We start from the raw sequence: 16,066 nt of genomic DNA, 5'->3' as shown, positions 1-16,066 counted from the left end.
CGTGTAGAGTCTTCTCTTGTGTTGTTGGAATAGGGTGTTTGCTATGACCAGTGCGTTCTCTTGGCAAAACTCTATTAGCCTTTGCCCTGCTTCATTCTGTACTCCAAGGCCAAATTTGCCTGTTATGCCAGGTGTTTCTTGACTTCCTACTTTTGCATTCCAGTCCCCTATAATGAAAAGGACATCTTTTTTGGGTGTTAGTTCTAGAAGGTCTTGTAGGTCTTCATAGAACCATTCAACGTCAGCTTCTTCGGCATTACTGGTTGGGTCATAGACTTGGATTCCTGTGATATTGAATGGTTTGCCTTGGAAACGAACAGAGATCATTCTGTCGTTTTTGAGATTGCATCCAAGTACTGCCTTTCAGACTCTTTTGTTGACCATGATGGCTACTCCATTTCTTCTAAGGGATTCTTGCCCACAGTAGTAGATATAATGGTCATCTGAGTTAAATTCACCCATTCCAGTCCATCTTAGTTTGCTGATTCCTAGAATGTCGACGTTCACTCTTGCCATCTCCTGTTTGACCACTTCCAATTTGCCTTGATTCATGGACCTAACATTCCAGGTTCCTATGCAATATTGCTCTTTACAGCATTGGACTTTGCTTCTATCACCAGTCACATCCACAGCTGGGTATCGTTTTTGCTTTGGCTCCATCCCATCATTCTTTCTGGAGTTATTTCTCCACTGATCTCCAGTAGCATGCTGGGTACCTACCGACCTGGGGAGTTCATCTTTCAGTGTCCTATCTTTTTGCCTTTTCATACTGTTCATGGGGTTCTCAAGGCAAGAATACTGAAGTGGTTTGCCATGCCCTTCTCCAGTGGACCACATTCTGTCAGACCTCTCCACCATGACCCATCCTTTTTGGGTGGCCCCACACGGCATGGCTTAGTTTCATTGAGATAGACAAGGCTGTGGTCCGTGTGATCAGATTAGCTAGTTTTCTGTAATTTTAGTTTCAGTGTGTCTGCCCTCTGATGCCCTCTCGCAACACCTACCGTCTTACTTGGGTTTCTCTTACCTTGGATGTGGGGTATTTCCTCACAGCTTCTCCAGCAAAGTGCAGCCGCTGCTCCCTACCTTGGACAAGGGGTATCTACTCACGACGGTCTCTCCTGACCTTGAATGTGGAGTAACTCCTCTTGACCCTCCTGTGCCCATCCAGCCACTGCTCCTTAGGCCTGGGGTAACTCCTCTCGCCGCCGCCGCCGCCGCCGCCGCCGCCGCCGCCGCCGCCGCCGCTGCCGCCGCCGCCGCCGCCGCCGGCCCCCGGCCCGGCCTAGCTACTCTGGGCCTAGCTCCTCTCTGCCATGCTTCTGCGTGGAGCCGGCGCCTTGCTTCTTAGAGGCTTCCTATTGGCTATATTGAGATCTTTTACTGTAAACCAAATTACCATAAGAAAGAATAATCCTACCCATCCCCCATCCCCTCCCAAAAGAAAGTTTCTTTTCTGAGGGCATTTATTTTTTTCCTGGATTAGTTTCATAGATTATTTTCAAAAGATCTTTTAAGTCCTAAAATTATTAGATTTTATGATTTTGTTTTCGTCACTCACAGTCTGCCATAAACTGCTCTCTAATCTTTTTCCCTAGCAGACAGCCCAATCTAAGGACTTTCATGTTCCTGCTCAATAATCCAACTTGTTTAACTTGAATTTGTTAGATGTTGGATTAGGCATTAGTTTCTGCTCTCTGAGTGAGTTTTGGTTTATTTACAGTAATGATAAGAAGGACTCTTTCCTTCATTGGACTAGGGTTCTTCATTTTTGCCTCTGGTTTTCATCTATCACTCCATTTTTTTAAAAAAAATATATGTTTGTTTGGCTGCATTAGATCTTAGCTACAGCATGCAGGACTTTTGTTGGTGGCCCTGGGACCTCAGTTCCCCGACCAGAGATCAAACGTATGTCCCCAGCATTGCAAGGAAGATTCTTAACCACTAGAACCCCAGAAAAGTCCCAATTTATCACTTCTTTTTATTGAGCATTTACTATGAGCTAGCCCTTATTAAGTGCTATATACATACAGTATCTAATTTATTCTCCATTACAACAAATTACGAGGTGGACTGACTTATCCATATTTTTCAACTGAGAAATGGAGACTTAGAAATGGAGACTTAGACCTTACTTAGAAAGGTAAGGTAAAGCGTTTAAGGCTACAAAGCTAATGTAAGTAAATATAACTGGTCAGTGGTGGATTGGGACTCCAATCTGTCTGATTCCAAGGTTTTGCTTGATACTTTCTTTACAGTAGTGTGTTTACTCTGCTGTTGTACTGTTATGAGTTCAGGGGCCTAGCACTGTCTTGCTTTTGCTAGTGAATAACTATTGGTGAATTTCAGAATTCTGGCTGACTTCTTTCAGGCAATGGCCTGAGGGAAACAGGGTAGGAGGGTCTTTCCATTCACTTTGCGGTTAAGGGCAAGTGGGTAGTGGGATCCTGACGAAAGGTAAATTTCAAACATAATAGCAATAAATAGTCTTGCTGCATCCAGGTTAAGATGAAAGGTCAAGGTTAAGAAAGGGTTGAGCCTTATAAACAGGCAGAGGATGAAGGCAGTAGCAACAGTAGGGGTCTGGATTTATTTTCAACTTTGTTTCCTCATTGAAGGAAGCCTAAAAAATTAAGACTTCCTCTTGCTGCATAGCTCTCAGGGCCCTTTGAAGTGGTTTGGAGCAGGCAGATATGGAGAATCCACCAGTCAGTCTGAAAGGAAATATGTTTTTTTTAAAAGGTGAAACATGGGGAACTTGGCATTTTAGACCTGAGTCAGAATTTGAAAGACGTTTGTTAGAAGATGTAACAGGAGAGTTTTATTTAAACTGTGGTGAAGTAGATTAATGATAAGTGAGGCAAGCTGAAGTGGATTTATAGTCTGATAAGTTATGAATAGACAATGATAGTCTATAACTATTATAGATAATTCCAGACACATTTAAATTTGTTCACTGTGATAAGAGATTCTTAATATGTAATCAATTTTCATGTTCCTTTTAGAGATTCTCTCTATCGAGTTATCTATTTGTGGTAAAGATTGCCATGCTCTTTTAGGTGTAGGTTTACTTATAGTATAAAAACTTAAAGTTTATTATCCTGTACAAATGAGTTTGAGCAAATTCCGGGAGATAGTGAAGGACAGGGAAGCCTGGCGTGCTGCAGCTCATGGAGTTGCATAGTCAGACATGACTTAGTCTCTGAACAATGAACAATAAATGGTATACTTCCCTATGATCCTTTGAAATTACAAGGTACTTTTCTATTTGGTATCTTACTCCAGTATGACTTACTGAAAATTGTAGGAGTTAGACATAGGACTCACTGTTTAATTGAGGCTTGTTGTTTCTGAGGATATATGCTCTTACAATAGGCAAATCTTGGCTAAAGAAGAAGATCTAGTTTATTAATATTTTATACTTTTTATGCAGTTACTCTTACTAATTATAACACGTGGAGATGGAGGAAATCTTTTTTAAAAATCTACTAGAATTAAAATTGTGGCTTAGGACATATTTTATCTCAACTTAAAAAAAAAAAGTTTATGACAGAGAACACTCCTCCTGCAACCAATTATGTGAGGTCCAGGGTTGATAAAGTTTGCTTGTAAAACACCTGATAGTAAATTTAGGCTTTGCACACCATATGGTCTGTGTTGCAACTGTTCAGCTTAGCTGTTTTAGTGTGAAAGTATTCATAGATAATATGAAAGTAAATGTGTGTGACTGGGTTCCAATAAATCTTTATCTATGGACACTGAAATTTGAATTTCATATAATTTCCATGTGTCACAAATTTTTTTATATTTTTTCAACTATTTAAAAAGATAAAAATCATTTGTCTCATAGACCATCCCAAAACAGGTGGCAAGGCTGACTTGATTCTTAGACCTTAGTATGCCAACTCCTGTAGAAAAGGGCAGCACTAACTCTTGGCTTGAGCACTGATGGTGGGGAGCCATGGCCTTCTTTCTGCATTTTAACTGATGATTCTGTGGTTATGACTGAGGTGGCTGGTTCCGCCCCATAACATCTTCCTTTTTCACATTTTCCATTCATTTTAATCAAAATTTGGTGACTGCCTTGTTTCTGTATCTCCCAGTGAGAAATACTATGACTGGCGATCATGTAATTTAAACAAATTAGAATGATACATTCAGGGTGGACAGAAAGACAGTTGGATTTGTTCTTAGTTTCCTGCGTGCAGATCATGTCCTGTGGTTTTCCCCAGTGTGAAGTTAAGCTCTTCATGAACTGGTGTATTTTCCCCACAGCTTCTAGCCCAGAGCTAAACAGCCAACCTTCGTGAAATTATACACTTGTTATTAATTGGTGAAGAGACAGCTAGAAATCCTGTTTCTACTAGACTGGTTTCAAGAAGGGCTAGAGTTATAGCCTTTACACACAAACAAATCGATACTATTATGTCCATGAACATACTTGCTTTCACAGACTGTCGTAGATGGTGGTTTTCTAGTTGGCATTCTATCACCAAATAACATCCAGAAATTGAACTTCTATAAAGAACTCTTTAATCCCACTATAACAAACCCCTCCCAAGGGATTTCTGAGAGCTTTCCCTTCTGACAGTTAAATTCACCATGTGAACAATCTCTCTCAGAGAACTTCTGGCACTTTGCTGTTAGAAATTGGGAGGGGCGGGACCAATAGGCAGAACCTCAGAAGTTTGGTTCCAGTTTGGGCATTTCAGAGAGGCAGTTCCCTTGGCTTGTTTCTGCTCAGAAGCAGGAGTTACCTAAACATTAATTCTAGATTGCCCCCTTCCTGTTGTTTTTAGTCTAATTTTAGCTTTCTGGTTTTACCTTTCCCAGCTTGAGTCAATAGAGGTGGGTGTGGCCATAAGCTCTGGATGCTGGGAGGATGAAAGTTGGGTTGAACTTCTGCCTTCACTTTTTACTACCCTAGTGACTGGCCTGCCAGGCTTATAACCGTATATTTACAAAATAGTGATAAACAAGGCAAGAGAGCAGAAAAACATTGCTATTGGAGGAATTCGTTTAGGTTTCTGAGGCTTTGGATGCTTGGGTACAAATCCAAGTATTAGCAAAATTCTGTTTTTTTAATGGAATACTAATAACCTAGCTGCTGCCTATTTTTTCCTCCTCTAAAATAAGTCAGACCATGCTGGACCAAAATAGAATGCACCCCCACTCACCCAAAAGGGGCAAGAAGTTATTTAGAAAAGGCATGTTTCTAAATAGGGATAGTAATATAAAAATTCAGAAATTAACTTTAAAATTCATATAACTAATTGAGTTTAGAGAGGTGATTTCATTTCTGTAATTTTGGATACCCTATATACTCCTTAAATTATCAGTTTCAATAATACATTTAAATTGCTGTTTTCACCAACATTATTTGTTATTAATATACATTAATTTTTTCAGAAAAATCTATTAGTAAAATTAAGCAACATGCATTTAAAAAAATTTTGAGATGTCCTAGTTATATATGTGAGGGTCTCCTACAATATACACATAGAATATCCCTTTGAACTCAAAAGTGTTGCTCAGTTGCTCAGTCATATCTGACCCTTTGGACCCCATGAACTGTAGCCTGCCAGGCTCCTCTGTCCATGGGATTTCCCAGGCAAGAATACTGGAGTGAGTTGCCATTTCCTTCTCCAGTAAACTCCAGAGTTTATGCTTCTAAAAAATTGTTTTCATATTTTTTAATTCACAACTGGTATATCAAATTCCTACTATTTTTATAAATCAGTTCAGAGAACTGTAAAAATACTAGCTTTTGATATAAATAAAGAGACTAAGTCTTGATTAATTAATAAATGTAGCCAGACAACATAGAAAAACAATGGAACTGCAGCTAACACTCCGGTCTCTGCCAATCATGTCTTATTGCTTGGGTGGGGATATGAAACTGGTTCATGGTGTGTCAAGTTTGATCACTTTATATCTTCTTGGGCCTGGCTGAGTCCTCCAGAAAAAGATATGACGTTATTAATATAATTAGAAATAGAGAAGTGACAGCTCTTTCCCTACTTCTGGTTATCTTTGATCATGTGGAAGAATCTCCATGCACAGGTATAACATACCTAATTGCTCCCTAAGAGAAGTGACTTAATCTGGTTGGAGTATGGAAGGTATAAGGGGTAGCCTAGCTCCTTCTTTCTTCTGGGAATGGGCTACTTCGAAGGTGTAGATGCTGTTCAGAATTGATACATCAGTCTAATTCTGGGGAACATAATTATAAAACTGGCTACTGCATTGATATGAGCCCTATTTTCCTTATCAGCTTTATGAGTATACAGGTAATGTTTTGACTTCATATCTCCTTTATTCTTCTGTTTCATTTTTCAATAAGTTCATAAATCAGCTTGGAAAGAAAAGTACTCTTTGTAACCCTGCACCTTTGGCCTCCAGTAGAATCTTCTGTGAACCATTCTTGGGTATAGACAAATTCTAAAAATTTTCTTGGGGTTGCAATTGGTTTGCTTTCAAAATTGATTTTTTTTTTTTTTGGCCTGTATAAAGTTTGATTTTCAGAATAACAATTAGCACTTACAGAAAAGCTTAAGATATTTGCATCTACTTTTGTACATAAAGAGCTAGATGAATACTTAATACTCTTAAAATAAAAAGGTTATCTGACCATCAAGCTAGTTTCCTTTCTGATGGAATGTCATCTGCTAAGTCCAGGTCAAATGGACATCTTGTTTCAGAATTATACAACCCACCTTAGAAGAACTGCTTTCCTGTCTTAATTACCATATTAAAATAGAGAAAAATAATTACTGTTGAACAACGCCTCTTTTTCAGTACTGCCATAGGAGTTTCCCATCATCATTCAGACCTGAGGAATAAGATATCTAAAAGCTTGATTTAAGGCAATTAAAAAAAGAGAGAGACATTTATGGTGACCAACTCAAGATGTTTTCCAAGACCTGGAAACCTAGGGTGTTACCAGGGATATGAGACTTTGATTGCCAAAATTGAGTACATCCATGGCGAACCAGGAAAAGCTGACCACCTTTCATGACATGCCTAGGTCATCACTTCATTTGTTCTTTTTAGCAACGTCATTAGCTTAAATACTGAGTTTGCAAGTTCTTTGTATTGGCCATCATATAACAAACTCGCATCCACATGATACTCGCTTATTGAGACCTTGTGACAATAGGCTGAAGGCATAATTTTGACTACATGGAGCACGCTCATTGTCTTATTTTCTTTAACTCATTTCTTACTTTCTTTGCAGGTTTGTGATTCAGACACCATGCTTGACCCAGCATCATCTGTGGAGATGGTAAAAGTTTTAGAAGAAGATCCCATGGTTGGAGGTGTCGGGGGAGATGTCCAGGTGTGTATGGCTTCACATTTTCCATGGGTCACTTTTAGTAGCACCCTTAGTCATTGATTCTTTGAATATATATTTATTATACACCAAACTATGTGCCAGGTATTGTTTCTGGAGACTGAGACACATTAGAATGTGTCTTGTACTCACTATACTACCTCTTCTACTGTCTGCTGCTGCTGCTAAGTCACTTCAGTCGTGTCTGACTCTGTGTGACCCCATAGATGGCAACCCACCAGGCTCCGCTGTCCCTGGGATTCTCCAGGCAAGAACACTGAAGTGGGTTGTCCATTTCCTTCTCCAATGCATGAAAGTGAAAAGTGAAAATGAAGTCGCTCAGTCGTGTCTGACTCTTTGCGACCCCACGGACTGCAGCCTACCAGGCTCTTCTGTCCATGGGATTTTCCAGGCAAGAGTACTGGAGTGGGGTGCCATTGCCTTCTCCCCTTCTACTGTCTAAATTGAAATAATTTATGACTCCTTTGCTTAGCTGTGGACTGTAACACATGTACATAGTAGCTGATAAATTACATAAAATATAATAATGTAAGTGTGTAATTTCTGCTGTATCTTCTTAAGCCACAACTTAATGTTCTGGTAAAATGATGTTGGAATTTAGTATAAGGATTAAGAAATGGAGGTATGGCAGTGCGCAGTTTTTATTACTATACCATATACCTCTATATTTAAAAGCTGAGCAATATATGACTGGTCAAAAATCCAAATTGGAGAACTAAGAAATAAAAGAGAAACTGCAATTCAAATTTGCACTAGAGAGAAAGTCAAAGAAGTGGATTTTCCAGTTATTATTTATTTCCCATTATTTGCCATCAATGGAGAAACAATAAGTGAAAGAAATATTAATGAAAGTAATTAAAATTTATGGAATGAGAAAACAATATGTGAAAATATATGAAGATTAAAGTGAATCCTTTGCAAAAGTACAATTAAATTTTGGGAAAAAGTGAGAAGCACATGGAATTTTGACTTTAAATGTAGGTATTATGTTGCTGTATAACCCATATTGATATGCTTGGTACTAGTGAAGGCAAAGAAAATGCACTGGAAGGACAAAGAAATACCCTGGTGATAAAAAGGAAGCATATAAAATCCAGATGAAAATGGAAAATATTGAGACAGAGGAGAGAATTAAGAAATATTGCTCCCCTCCCCCAAAGCTAATAATTTAAGTAGCCTTTATGTAGAGCCTTATTTCAAGATTCCAGTTTTGAGGTGAAGCCAGAGAAAACCCTTTCATCACTAGCATGGCTAAAACTGGAGAGGAAGGAGAATAATAGGGTTGGATGAGTAAGAAAGAGAAGAAGATGGGACTTAAAAACCTTCAAATATTGGTTGGTGAGAAAGTGACAGAATAATTTAAGGGCTGAGAACTGAAGCCTAAAAAAATCCCAATGTTACAACAAGAGAAAGAAAACATAACAAAAGAGTACAGGGAGTGATGAAGTAGAAAAAAGTTATTACCGACAAGTCTTAACACATACACACGACTTATCAAGTTAATCTAGTAATATGTGAAGAAAATAAAGGATAATCATGTTAAAAAAAGGAAAGTCAAAATAGAAGGATAAAAAATCAAACATGACTCTAGGTAGTAACCTCATAATAGTGCAAATTTTGTTGGTATTTTTAGCTGGGGCTTCGGTTCAGTCGCTCAGTCGTTTCCAACTCTTTGAGACTCCATGGACTGCAACATGCCAGGTTTCCCTGTCTATCACCAACTCCTGGAGCTTGCTCAAACTCATGTCCATCGAGTCAGTGATGCCATCCAACCATCTCCTCCTCTGTTGTTCCCTTATCCTCCCACCTTCAATCTTTCCTAGCATCAGGGTCTTTTCCAATGAGTCAGTTCTTTGCATCAGGGGGCTTACCTTTATTTAATTGCTTTTATTTTTCTTGCAGATTTTAAACAAGTATGATTCCTGGATCTCCTTCCTCAGCAGCGTGAGATACTGGATGGCTTTTAACATAGAAAGGGCCTGTCAGTCTTATTTCGGATGTGTCCAGTGCATTAGTGGACCTCTGGGAATGTACAGAAACTCCTTACTGCATGAATTTGTGGAAGACTGGTACAATCAAGAATTTATGGGCAGCCAATGTAGTTTTGGAGATGACAGGCATCTAACGAACCGAGTGCTGAGTTTGGGCTATGCAACGAAATACACAGCTCGATCCAAGTGCCTTACTGAAACACCTATAGAATATCTCAGATGGTTAAACCAGCAGACCCGCTGGAGCAAGTCCTACTTCCGAGAGTGGCTATACAACGCGATGTGGTTTCATAAACATCACTTGTGGATGACCTATGAAGCCGTCATCACTGGGTTCTTCCCTTTCTTTCTCATTGCCACGGTAATCCAGCTCTTCTACAGGGGTAAAATTTGGAACATCCTCCTCTTCTTGTTAACTGTCCAGTTAGTGGGTCTCATAAAGTCATCTTTTGCCAGCTGCCTTAGAGGAAACATTGTCATGGTCTTCATGTCCCTCTACTCAGTGTTATACATGTCAAGTTTACTTCCCGCCAAGATGTTTGCAATTGCAACAATAAACAAAGCTGGGTGGGGCACATCTGGAAGGAAAACCATTGTTGTTAATTTCATAGGACTCATTCCTGTATCCGTTTGGTTTACAATACTCCTGGGTGGTGTGATTTTCACCATTTATAAGGAATCTAAAAAGCCATTCTCAGAATCCAAACAGACAGTTTTAATTGTTGGAACGTTGCTCTATGCATGCTATTGGGTCATGCTTTTGACACTGTACGTGGTTCTCATCAATAAATGTGGCAGGCGGAAGAAGGGACAACAGTACGACATGGTGCTTGATGTATGATCTTACGTTTGATGTTTGCAGTTGCAGACACACAAAACCTTAGCTCCTCTAGGGACTGTACGGTATTGTGGCGTCAGATAACGCCACCAAAGGGGACATATCGCTGCTGCTGGGACTTGAACAAAGACATTTGTATGGGTTTATTTTTAATTCTGCCAAAGGAAAATGATACATCAAGAAGAACAACTCAGATTTAACCTGATATTTCTATGAAAATGGGAAGATTCTTTGTGTATGCACTTTTTCCTTACTGTACATCCGCCTAACAGTGTTTTGCCCTATATACCTCACTAGCCATGCTTTATGTGGGTTATCATGGAAGAAAAGGATTTTGGAAACTCAAGGAAAAGTTCTTTCAACATATACAACCTAACTTATGGACTGTGTTGATAGCTAATTTTTTTTTTTAGAATGATTTTTCTGTTTAATTCTACCAAATGAAATGCCAAAGGAAATTTTACAGGCCGTTGGCTGTGCTGTATTTTTATATAATTGTACTGTGTTTTAAAATTTTTGTATGCCAATTTTAAAACAAATTTTGCATATTTTATATTTTACTTCTCTGCCAAAATACACCTGTTTTTCCTTTTTTTTTTTTTAATAAAATAGGTTTTTAAAAAATTCCTACTTAAAAAAATTTCTACCCAAAATGTGAAGCTTGGTTGACATTGTTCATGATAGAAAGAATAAAATATTTCTCTCTCTCTCTACCTTTAAAATTGAATAGTTTATTTCTGTGAAAAAGTGAACTTTCAATGTTTTAACTTTTTAAAAAATTTCTTTTAGAAAAGGCCAATACACCTGTCACACTTCATACTTATTCATATTCATACTTATCTGTACAAAGAAGTCATTGAAATTCAAGGCCAAAGGGGTAGGAAAGTGCAATTTTTTCAAAAGATTGAAAAAGGGAATGTTAGTTCTTCAAAGAAAATACTAGGCATCCAGCAGTGGACAAAATCTGGGTATCAAAGATAGTCTTTGGACATTCTCACAGTATTTTCCCAGGCTAAGTAAAGAGGAATGTGGGAAAAATTATCTGTATAATTTGGACAAGTACAATTCAGTTCATCTTTTGTTCTGTGACCTGTATTCACTGGATTCTGTCTATATGTGGAACACACTTTACCTCCCCTTTTTTTTTTCCAGCTTGTTAGTTTACTTTGCATGTCAGTATGAGGTTTATATGGGTGAATGGGATAAAGTATAAGGATAAAGCATATAAATGAAAAACCAGCAGAATCAAGCTCCAGGTGTCCTCTTTAGCTTTCTAGGGAAGATATTTTCTGAATTATACAGATAATTGCTTCATATCTTCTGTTCTTGGCCTATATAAATGTGTCTACAGAGTAGACACGATATCAAGATTTAATACTTGTATCAAGAATAATTGACACATTAAAAAATTGAGGGATCAGATACCCTCAGCCCAGTTAATTTAGCTACTCTGGGGCCTCAGTTATCCAGTTTGACTTTTGGCATGACCCATCTTATCTTGTAGCTGGTGCTGTGTAGACCCATGTTAAAAAAAAAACACATGGAGAGTTGCATGAAAAGCGTTGTGATGAAGCAGAAATGTGTAAAAGTATTCGACCATGTTCTTCCTAACTTTCTGCTTCCTTTTAATTCAGACATCTATAGTCCACCCATCCTGCCTAAGAAAAAACTGCACATTCTACCTTCAGAGTACAAAAAGGTACATAACTTCTACAACGTAGACTCTCACTGATTGGAGAGATTGTGGGAAACAAACAGACCATGCAATTAAATGAGACTAAAACTTGAGTTTGCCTTTTTAATTATTTATGTTCTAAGTTAAGCTTGATAACATTCAGATTCTCTCATTCTTATAAAAGATTGAATTAATTGCCTGTATTTATTTTAGCAATTATTCAATGTATTTCCAGTATAGGATGTATAGTATAATTGAATTTTTTTGTAAATAAAATATTTTTGATAAGATTATTGCCTTTTTTTCTAAGGGAAGGGGGAATTCAAACAAAACAATGTTTTATTTTGATTGTAAGGGTATGGATTTAAGAATGGGGTATATAGAAAAATAAACATTGTTAGTCAACAATAGAGGTCATTTAGTGTTATTAATCAGAAGGCAGAAATCTCTAGAGTTGGTATGGTTGGGAATCTAGAAAAATGAGAGAAACAGTCCCAATTAACACAACTTTGTCTTTCTTGAATCTTCTTTTTCTGCCTTGTCCCTGAAAACTGCCCCAATTTAGACAGAAGTTTTACTATAGTCATCTATCATAGTGGGAAAAAAACCCAGACATTTCAGAGACGTCATAGGCAAGTTTGTAATAGCATTATTTACAAATAATAACAAAATCTAAACCTAATTTAAGATTTAATAATGTGGGTAATAATTAAATGAATTATGGCATTTCCAAACAATGGACTATAATTACCCATTAAACATAATGTTCCTAGAGAATATGAGGCTGTTGAAGAAATGTTACATTTAAAAATACAACCATTTTGTACGATAATACCCTGATTTTGTAAAAACAAAAATGTTAAAACATGGTTATCTTCTATTCGTGGGAATATGACCGATTTATATTCTGTATACATTTTTTTGTATTTTCCAAGTACCTTAATTATGTATTGCTTTTATGATCAGAAAAGGACAATAAATGTTGCTTTTTTCAAAAAGTGGGTTGGGGCATCTAATAACATTTCCTGGTTTGAGGACCTTTAATAGTAATTAATTCATTTTACCACTTATCCCTCATATTCATCTTATTTCCCAATTCTTTTTATTATTTGTTTCCTAAGAATCCTTCATTACCTTCACACAGTTACATAAAAGAACAAAACACTATAGCCAGTGAACATTCCTGCCACTCTGAACACCAAAATAGTGATGGTTCTAGTCCCAGTAATTTGCTGATAAATGTCACTTGGTGCTATACTAGAGGTTGGCAATCTTTTAATGTAAAGAGCTAGATAGTATACAAGGCAGACTTTCCTGGCCATATGGTCTGTCATGTGACTTCTTAACCCTGCTATTGTAGCACAAAAGCATCCATAGGCCATACGTAAACAAATTGGTGTGTTCCAATAACATTTATGGGCTTCGCAGGTTGCGCTAGTGCTAAAGAACCTGCCTGCTGATGCAGGAGACAAGAGATATAGGTTCAATCCCTGGGTCAGGAAGATCCCCTGGAGGAGGAAATGGCAACCCACTCCAATATTCTTGCTTGGAAAATCCCATGGACAGAGGAGTCTGGCGGGCTACAGTCCATGGGGTCGCACAGAGTTGGACACGACTGAGCGACTAAGCACTTACCCAGAGCAGTATCTATTTACAGTGTTTTCCATCTAGTTCCTCAGCATAAATTCTTTGAAATTAATGTTTTTATTTCCCAGATGGTTATTGAGTCTTTTTGCCTTTTCATACTGTTCATCTGTTCATGGGGCTCTCAAGGCAAGAATACTGAAGTGGTTTGCCATTGCCTTCTCCAGTGGACCACGTTTTGTATTGAGTCTGCTTTTTGAGATTAAAAAAAAAAACACAAAAACAGAAGATAGTGTGAGAAACAGGAGTGTACAGAGAAAAAGTTATTTAAGATGCAGTGGCAACCAAGGCTCCAGCCTATCCATCAAAGTTTCTAGAAATGGAATGGCCCTCCAGAGTTTTCCTAAATTTAGAGAAGGGCATCATGGTTGTTAATACCCCTTCTCCCCTCATATTAATCACTAATTGGGTGAAAGATGTTCTGGGGTGAGAGGAGAAAAGACTCAGCTGTGGGCAAGGAAGCTCACTTCAGCAATTGGAAATTCCAGGAGAGTAACTCAACTCTCATTTAACAACAGTCAGTACTAATTGGTCTGTGTCCAGTCATGTCCGACTCTTGGCAACCCTATGGACTATAGCCTGCCAAGCTCCTCTGTCCATTGGATTTTTCCAGGCAAGAATACTGGAGTGGGTTGCCTTTTCCTCCTCTGGGGGATATTCCCAACCCAGGGATCAAACCGGCCTCTCCTATGTCTCCTGTAGATTCTTTGCCACCGAACCACCTAGGAAGCCCCCAGTACTGTTGGTGGCTGGAAGCATAAGTACCTCTGTCCTAAAGCAGAGAAATAGGAATTGCCTCTCCTAGAGTGTACCCATTAAGAATCAGATTCCTAGGTAGTTAGAGCTTCTTAGCTAATAGACCCTAGGTGGACCTTAAGAATCTGAAAGTGAAAATGCGTTAGTTGTGTACAGCTCTGTGCGATCCTATGAACTCTAGCCTGCCAGGCTCCTCTGTCCATGGAATTCTCCAGGTAAGAATACTGGAGTGGGTTGCCATGCCTTTCTCCAGGGGATCTTCCCAATCCAGGGATCAAACCTGGGTCTCCTGCATTGTAGGCAGATTCTTCACCATCTGAGTCGCCTGGGAAACCCTAGGAATCTGTACATTTCAACAACAGCCACAGTGATTCTCATGTACTTTGTGCTTCTGTCTGTTTTGGTAAAAATTATTCTGATAAACGTTGAAGTCAGTGTCTCAACTGGAAGAACATTTTTCTTAATATTCTTCTTCTCCCTATTCTCCATCAGAATTTTCCTGTTTATCAGAAGACCTTCTGCTTGCCAGATTACCCACAATGGATCACTTAAATATATATATACGTGTGTGTATATATATATATGTGTGTATAAATATTTGGCTGTGCTGGGTCTTAGCTGTGGTGTGAGGGGTCTAGTCCCCCAACCAGGGATTGAACTCAGGCCCCTCTGCACTGGGAGCACAGGGTCTCAGCCACTAGACCACCAGGGAAGTCCCTACAATGGATCTTTAGATTTAAGACTTCTCTAACAATTAAGAGTTCCTAAGTACAAGGTCCTTTCATTTTTCCCTACATTGCTTCTCACTCATAATTTTTTCTACTTTTTTTTCCTGAAGCGGTTGTAGAATAATGCTGATCACTCCAAAAGGCAGTAAGCCTAGCTCTAACCAACCTGTGATAAAATATTGCAATTTATTACCAAAACTTGGGATAAAATTTCAGGGTCTGCTGGAGGTCTGTCACTTAAACTCTTGGCTTTTCTTGAATGAAACTTGAGTAAGTGGTTGTCCCAAGACTTGCTCTGTAAAAATATGCTTTATTACATAAGAGTAAGCGTGGTGCCTCCAGCTGTTTTCTTCGAAGCCCAAATGTGGAGGGTTATTTGTGCCTATAAAGAACATTGGTACTAAGATTGGAAGTCCAGAGTCACAACCTGATGAAGTTGAAGTTAGAGAGATTGTCTAGTCATTGTCATTCTTTATGTTCACATCTAGTATTTCAGAAGAGTAAACTAAGGATGTTGTGGACTCCGGATCTGAAAGGAGAAGCAAAGTAAATTTGGTGCCATGGCCTAGACTTAAATTCAGGTTTTCTGAAAATACAAATCCAAGAATCCTCTCTACCAAGCTAAGTAGGCATGGGCAAAGGTAACTCATAAGTGCAACATAGAAAATCTGTGCATGTTCTCTTATTATACAGCAGGAGAATCCTCCATGGAGCAAGACAGCTTAATCAATTCCAATTCCTCTTACTTAAGGAAAAAGTCAAGATAATCCTTTCTCAGATAAGATAAATCCTTTTTCTAAAGAGTTGTTGATACTAGAGTCAATAAGGCTTCCCAGGTGGCGCTAGTGGTAAAGAATCCACCTGACAATGCAGGAGACACAGGAGACACAAATTCAATCCCTGGGTTGGGAAGATCCCCTGGAGAAGGAAATGGCAGCCCGCTCCAGTATTCTTGCCTGGAGCATTCCATAGACAGAGAGCCTGGTGGGCTACAGTCCATGGGGTCACAAAGAGTTGGACATGACTGAGTGACTAACACACAGACCTAAATTCAGAGGAATCTGGCAGGCTACAGTCTAT

At 38.7% G+C, this 16,066-nt stretch overlaps 1 protein-coding gene across 1 annotated transcript in view; it reads left to right on the top strand.

The window, feature by feature from the left end:
* The window catches only part of HAS2 (hyaluronan synthase 2), a 33,110-nt gene extending 22,205 nt beyond the window's left edge, over positions 1–10,905 (top strand). Inside the window, exons 3-4 of the mRNA XM_081497065.1 lie at positions 7,238–7,339; positions 9,257–10,905. Coding sequence (XP_081353191.1) covers positions 7,238–7,339; positions 9,257–10,186 — 1,032 coding nt within the window. The 3' untranslated portion in view covers positions 10,187–10,905. The remainder of the gene's footprint in view (positions 1–7,237; positions 7,340–9,256) is intronic.
* Positions 10,906–16,066: the final 5,161 nt, after the last annotated feature.

Source organism: Giraffa tippelskirchi, chromosome 6, assembly GCF_054371585.1.
Source record: "Giraffa tippelskirchi isolate mGirTip1 chromosome 6, T2T-mGirTip1v1.2.pri, whole genome shotgun sequence".
Classification (NCBI taxonomy): domain Eukaryota; kingdom Metazoa; phylum Chordata; class Mammalia; order Artiodactyla; family Giraffidae; genus Giraffa; species Giraffa tippelskirchi.
Note: the sequence above shows the minus strand (reverse complement) of the source record. Positions and strands in the feature narration are given on the sequence as shown.